At 50.8% G+C, this 7573-nt stretch overlaps 1 protein-coding gene across 1 annotated transcript; it reads left to right on the top strand.

Moving 5' to 3' along the window:
• Window positions 1-928: 928 nt before the first annotated feature.
• Window positions 929-7541, top strand: FSUBG_4532 (uncharacterized protein; the record flags this gene model as incomplete). The annotated part of the gene is made up of 4 exons (XM_036682532.1): window positions 929-944; window positions 1011-1991; window positions 2044-6839; window positions 6888-7541. 4 exons carry the CDS (start codon window positions 929-931, stop codon window positions 7539-7541), a joined length of 6447 nt encoding a protein of 2148 aa, XP_036539947.1.
• Window positions 7542-7573: the final 32 nt, after the last annotated feature.

Here is a 7573-nt window from a genome sequence, read left to right as displayed (position 1 = left end):
TTTCTCTTAAGTCTTTCTGTCTCACCATGTAAGACGGCCGATTCTTGTCGATACACTACAGACTTTCAAGCCGCGGAACACTCTGTCCAGAGTCTTCAGCAAGAAGTACTTTGCACAGGTGAACTTAACTGCCATAGTGCCAAACGAGTGTTTGCGTTCGGGTTCAGAGTGCGGAACCCGTGGCGGTTACGGAGAGATTGTTTCAACGAACCTCGTCTAGAACTTCACTCCGATCGTGACTACGAGGGCATATGGAAACTACCCATACCTCGGCGAGCCCCGAATGTGACTGTGACTGTGACTTCTAGATCGAGGCCTTGTGCGGAATGTTGTCTTTCCTGTGTCTCTTTCATGTTGAGAGCTGAAATTATTGATTCCAGCCTTCAATCGGAGCGTTGCTTTGATGGCGGGGTTAATTGAGAGGCGTCCCCGACATGTGCTGAAAAGACCCTTGGACTGCATTAGTGCAATAGCCTAGCGGAGTGGACTAAGTTAGGCTACGCAGCACGCGAACTTCAGGGGATACACCCCCTGTAACGCCGAAGGGAGCGCTACGGATGCCGCGTGTCTCGTACTCCGTGTGCGATACCAAGCACAGTACATGTGCGACTTACACCCGATTGCTAGCCCCCCCTCCACACCCAGACCAGTCTAGACAGAACAAGACGCAGCTGAAATGGAACTATCGAAAAATAAGCATGAATAGAGTGGCTGCGTTACGAGGAATTGACTCCGATGCCTGTTTCGATAAAGCGATGCAAGTGACTGGCTCCCTTGCGGCATTGCGCATGCTCACTCTCCGTTTCCCAGTTGATTCATTCACTTCTCGCTATTTTCTTTCAATAATTCTCCCATCACTTTTGCGAAGTTGAGATATCACCAAGAGCTCGAGTTTGACTGAGCTTGAGACCGTGTCAGAGTCGTCGCAATGCTGCAATCTCCTCGTAAGTAACCACAACTCACCTCTAATTGACTCTGGTCACGTCAGTTGATGCTAACTCTTATGATAGAAGCAGAAGAGGTTGCGTCGCAACTCCCAAAGGCTGCAGAGCCCTTGGTAGACATCACAGAGCTTGGTCCAGAGTCACCCTCAGAAGGCTCTGAACACAGCGAAGAACATGTCCAACCAATCCAAGATTCACATCTCGTCTTTGACGACGAGGTCGACACTTCAGAAGCAGACCTCACCATCGACACCGTCCTAGACAGAAGACTAAAGACAGCACCATTGCGTCCCCAAGGTCGCAGATCCATCTCCGGACAACAGAACAGAGACGTGAGCCATGGTTCTCATGGCTCTGATAACAGCTTTGTCAAGAACGATGCGGATAGCACCACGATCCGAAGAGTTCACATCAGCTTGCCAAAGCGCAACAGTCGCAATGACTCGCAGCCTCTCTCTACAAGACGCACGATGTCTAGTGAAACTACAACTACTTCGGGCAGTTTCATCGGACGACGCGCTGTGAGCAGTCAATCCAACAAAGCGCTTTCTACAGAGGATCGCATGGTTAGAGCTTATAGTTCTCTCCGAGAGCTGCGTATGGCATGCACACTTCCTGCTACACGAGAGCGCGTTACAATTCATCATGTCTTTGATCTCATCGACAAGACTCGCATGAGACTCGTGCCTCATCAATGGAGTCTTGTCGACAGACGTCTAAAGCAAGTCCAGTCTTCAGCCGAGCGCATCGCTGATTTCGTCGAGCTTATGAAGAATCATGGATCTGATGCCGAAAGCGTCGCCTCCATGTTCTACTCCAGCTGCGAGCTTGCTCTTTCTATGCAGGGAAAGCTCACTAGTGCTAGCACGGCGCTGGATAACTTACTTGCTGTTTTCCACCGAGCCAGTGTTACAATCCAGCATGTGAGAGCTTCGGTGCCTGAGGGCGTATCGTCGGATAAGCTGTATAGCTGCTTGTCCAAGGTGCTCCAGTCGTTGCAGCAGATTTGCTTGGGCTTCATTGACATTCTAGATGAGATCAACAAAGGTGAGTCCTTATCGCTACCCTCATTCATCTCAGTATGCTAACGCTTTTGTAGCCGGTTCCCGTACCTCGTCGTCGCTTATCCTTCAGATCGAACAATATTTTGAGGCTGACCTGGCTTCGTTGTCCCTGGCTGCGCATTCAGCGTGCGAGGAACTCTGGATACTGTCGCTCAAGAGCATTTCCGACGGCTCGCTTGGGACCTGCCATGGGCCCGTACAAGACTGGCTGAATGGCAGTGGCCATGGTCATTGCAGCCATGGCTTCTCTCGAGGCCACCACGGAAGCAAACATGGACACTCCTTTGTCTTCGACTGCGTTGAGCCAGTGGTTGTTCAGTTCTTCAAGACCCCATCCAGGCTATTGCTTGTCGCTGGAGACGCTGGCTACGGAGAACAAGAACTCGTCTCCAACATCATTGAGCGTTTGCAATTGTCTCTGTCTCTGGATTCAAAGCTGCTTCGCGCGTCGGTTACCTCTGCGACCCAGGGCTCTTCGTCCGTTCGTCTACTCAAAGCATTGCTTTTCCAGCTTCTTGACCAGTCTATCGGCGACACTGGCTTGCTGGATGCTATCAACACTGTGAGGAAGCGCAGTGAAACTGAGTCAGCGGAGAAGACAGAGGACCTGCTGTGGGAACTTCTCGGTGACCGCTGCTCCAAGGCCAGTGGCAACGTTGCCATTGTAATCAACACCATTGACAGCCACGGAACTGATAGTTCTTCCAAGTTTCTTGCTAAGCTCCAAGCACTTACATCTAAGTGCGAGAATATCCGGTGTCTTGCATTGGCTGATGCCGATTCAGCGAGGTCTATCTCTGGCACTCAGATCTACACTCTGTCTCGCATGGATATTCGCAGAAATGCCCGCTCTTTCATGCAGATGGCGCTCTCAACCTCTGCTATACTCTCATTCCTTTCGGCTGAGATGAAGAGAGAACTTCAGAAGCATATCGCAGAACGACAATGGACGTCGCTGCTCGAGGCCAAGCTCATCCTTCGCCTGCTGGAAGCTGAGCATGACCTTGGCCGTATGACAGACATCATCTGCAAGACACCCAAGACTGTGCAAGGCATTCTCGACAGCATGCTGCTCAAGATCGACTACTCCAATCCCGATATGCAGTCTCTTCTCTCTTGGCTTCTTGTCGGAAAGCGAGCTATCCAGGTCGATGAGATGGAGCGATACGGCTCTGTCACTATGAGCAACTGGCTCAGAAGAATCCGTTCCGGCCGGTCCGTAAGCTCCAACTCTCCTCTTGCCAGCATCATCGCCATTCGCAGCGGTCGCATTCAGTTTGTCGATTCTGTTGTTCAGGCAAAAATGCATCATCTTGCTATACATGGCAAGATTGCTTTGTCGCTGAACTTGGCTCATCGACGGGTTGCGATTGACTGTCTTGAGCATGCGAAGAAGCATCTTCAGCAAGACAAGGTCGATATTGTCTTCCAGAATGTTTCGCAGACTCAATGGGCCACTGCAGCCTCGTACAAAGACTTTGATCCGCTCATGGCATATGCCGCCAGAAACTGGTATGAGCACTACGAGAAGTCCCTCTCTTCTTCTGAGAAGCTCTCGCGACATCTCCCCACCGACATATCCTCAAAAATGTCTGACTCAGTCTTGATGGCCCTCGCCGAATGGCACTTCCTCCGATCTGAAGGCGACAGCATCACGACAAACAAGCAACTGACTATGATTCTCTCCCTGCGAAAGGCCGCTTTTGGTGCAAATGCCAAGTCAGTGATCCAAACACTGATCAATCTTGCCCATTCGGATCTTCGTCACACCATCAGCATCGAGAGGTTAGTGGAAGCCTTCGAAGCAACCATCCTCACCTTTGAAGACCCCAGCCCCCAAGCTACTGCTGGTGCCAAGTACATCATGTCCCTGGTCAAGCCACACACGACACTGTCTTCCAAGAGCTCCAAGGTCTACAAGTACCTCTGGCGTGTTCTGAGGGCTGAGCTTGGAGAGAGTCATGATCAAACACTTGCCGTCGCGCAGAGGCTCGCGGAGCTATACAAGGCGGAGATGCGCTTCGCTGAGGCTGCAGAGATTCTGCACGATATGTATGTTGCTTGCTGCAGAACCAGAGGCCTCTTTGCCAGCAAGACTCTTGATCTGTTCCACGTGCTGATTGATGCGCTTGAGCACGCTGATGATATGGCTGCCGCTCAGCAACTGTGCCAAGATGTCTTCGATGCTGCGCCTACTTTGGAGACGTGGACGGATGCTGCCCTCTCTGCCATCACTCGCATTGTTCGGCACTATCAGGACCGCGGTATGTCGAGCGCTTCAAAGGGGGCTCTCCAGCAGTTATGGAGTCTACTCCAAGGTCAGCTGAACAAGGAGAACAATAACCACGGTGCCATTTTGGTCGCTTTTACCTCCGTCACTCTTCAGTTGGCGACAAAGTTGCGTGACTTGTCTCTGGAGAAGGAAGCCAGCACTACGCTGGTGACATTCTGGACTTCTGTCTCTAGGTTCGTGACGACCGACCGTCGGTGCGAAGTGACCACCCTGGTCAACCTTCGAGAAATCGCACAGCTTCTTCTCCGACTCGAGAAGAACCAGGAGGCACTGAGTATTCTTCGAGTTCTCTATGAGATCCACCAACTGCCCTCTCATGATCACTTCGACGAAATGCTGCAGGTTTATTCTGCCCTTATAGTCTGCTACAAGGGTGTCAAGAACCCCATCGAGGATTTCTTGTGGCTCAACATCCTCGACAGCATTCTTCATAGTACCCACGGCCATGGAGATATTGGATCAGACACGGTCTTTTTATGCAGAGATCTTGCTCATCTTCATCGCTCCCGCAAAGAGTGGAAAGCAGCAATTAGCATCTGTCGCAAGAGTCTTGAGGTCCTCTGGCCACAAGTCCTTATCGACGGAGGAAAGCTGCATCTACCAAAGACTTTTACTCGCGAGCGTATTGAGATTGCCATCATAATGGCTCAGATGTACAAGTTGACTGAGCAAGTCGCTCAAGGAGATATCTTGATCCAGTCCATCGTCAAGTGCTGCAAGTCGAGCGTGCTTCTCTGGCAGTCTTCAAGCCAGGACATTGCCCTTATCCTTTCTGGGGCTCTTGAAGACGCCGGCCTGCATCTTGAGGCTCTGGAGTTCTGGAAGTCTATAGTAGGCGATTGCAGAACCCACTTGGGTCACTCTCACTCATTCACACTTCACGTGGCTGCCGCAATTGTCCGTCTAAGCCTCCATCTCGGCACTATTATTGAAGATGACGACGACATTTGTGATTGTTTCGATGAGGAGCCCGATGAAGATGACGTCGCTTCAATCATTGTCCTCATAGAAGGCCTTCTTGCTCTGTGCAAGAGCCAGAGAGGCAAGGGCAAGCGAGAGAGCTACACGGTTCTTCTGCGTCGCTATGAGCGTCTCTGGTCGTACTATGCTGACCTAAGGCACCATGTCTCAATGGACGCTGCTCGTGGATTCGAGATATACATTGGCTACTCTCAAACACTACTCTCTGTTGGCAGCGTCTCAATCGCTGTACGCCTGGCTCGTAAGCTGAGGACCATTATGTTGTCGGATCTCGGACGGCAAGATATTTGGTACCTCAAGGCGTCGCTTGAACTGACCAAGCTTCTTGAGATGGATGACACGACTCTTCGTGAGGCTGTTGATATCTACGATGAGCTGAACGAGATCTGCCTAGGTCTGTCGGGCTCGGATGATGCATTTATCGAGATTCTACGCATCATTGAGGAGCGATTGAGTCTCCTTATGTCAAGCAAACCTCTTCTCCACGACAGAGCAGAGATCATCCTCATCAAGTCTTGGAGACAATGCGCAAAGAAGCACGGCTACGGTCATGAACGCAGCATCTCCAGCCTAAGGAAGATCATCGACTTCTGGGTAGTGAACCTCACTGTTGAGAACAAGAAGCAAGCCACATTGACCTTGGAAGAGGTCATTCTAGGAGTACTGAAGAAGGAGACGAATCCCAGGAAGCTGTTCCACCTTGCTGAGCACTTTAGCACCATGTACAAGCTTCTTGGCGTTAGCCATGGAAACCTGGCCTTCTTGCAGACCATTCGCTCTGAAATTGCGCGATTGCAACAACCCCAAGGCCTCTGCGGACAAGCGTACCTCGAGAACAAGCACAAGCGTTCTGTTACTTATGACAGAAGATGCCTGGTTCTTGTGTATGCCATGGAAGAACTCTCCAGGAAGAAGACGGAAAGCCTCTTTGGTGACATCTTGACGCGAGTCGTTGCTGAGACGGCGCTTTATGAGGCGTGGCTTCGAGCTGGTCAGCAAAATGATCAGCTTGGTAGTCTCCTAACAACCGGCTCGCGACTGATACAGCATCTCGAAGCTTACAGTCTGCGCTCCGAGGCAAGTGTCATTCAAGACGAGTTATGGAAGTTGTTCTGCCGCATGCTGGATCGACCAGAGGGCAAGGGTAGCTCAACATATCACCTTTTCCAAGCCATTCTTGCTTCATCTTCCGAACATGACATTTCCGCATCACTGTTGGAGGATGCCTTTGGGCTTATCCAGCAACTTGGTGATGCAGGCTCTCACAAGGCATGCTTCTACCTGTCCCAGTGGGTGTTCGAGTACAGTGAAGGTGGAGCCGATAGCGACGATAGCTCCTCTGCGCTGATACTTCTGAAATTGAGTACCTTGCTCTACAAGGTGTCTGAGATCGAAGTCGATGTTTCTCTCAGTGGTCTGATCGAAGAGCTGGCGACACAGTTGGGAGTATTGGCCATGAGCTTCACTTCTGACATCGATTTGAGTGTCTTGAGTGTTAGCCACCTTACATGCATTCTCAGCATCGCCGGCAAGCAGAACGACTACACAACTCTCAAGGTCAGTAACAATCCTCAATTCTGTAGTATTATACTAATCGCTGTACAGCGCATCCTCGAACTTCTATGGAACTCACGCGACCACTACGACTTCAACCTTGAGCCCACCACCACGATCGCCATTGGCAAGCGACTGGCAGAGGTTCATTTCGCCTGTGGAGAGCACAACACGGCATTCACTCTCCTCGAGGATATCAGCTATAACCTCAAGGATGTATATGGCGCGAACCATCCTATGGCAATGAGCTGTATGAGACTTCTAGCATCCATGCACGAGAGTCTAGGACACCGCACCTCGGCTATCGATGTTAGATTCCTCATGCTCAAGGATGCTGCGACATGGGAGGACGATTTGACTTCTCCAGGATCACAAGATGAAACTGTCGCCTTCTACTTGGATCAGCTTCAATTCTTGAGGAAGGGGTATGCAACCGTCGGACAGGACTACTCATGGCATTTGGAGCAGAACATGGATTACCTTGAGGAAATCACCTCCAAGGTGAAGCAATTGATCTCGGTGTCTTCTTCTTCTTATGATGTGGGAGATATCTTGGACCTAGAGGCCTGGGCTGGCTTAGATGAGGTTGTGGTGAATGAGGATGCATTGGATGTTTGGTGTGCACCTGAGGACTGGAGGGTTGAGATGGGGATGGAGGATGATGCTGACAGCTGTGCTTATTCTACGTCCTCGACTAACGTTTAATGTGTGGGATAGGAGTGTATCAATTGCTCAAG

This window comes from Fusarium subglutinans (genome assembly GCF_013396075.1).
Source record: "Fusarium subglutinans strain NRRL 66333 chromosome Unknown NRRL66333_c0000041, whole genome shotgun sequence".
In the NCBI taxonomy this organism is placed as follows: domain Eukaryota; kingdom Fungi; phylum Ascomycota; class Sordariomycetes; order Hypocreales; family Nectriaceae; genus Fusarium; species Fusarium subglutinans.
Note: the sequence above shows the minus strand (reverse complement) of the source record. Positions and strands in the feature narration are given on the sequence as shown.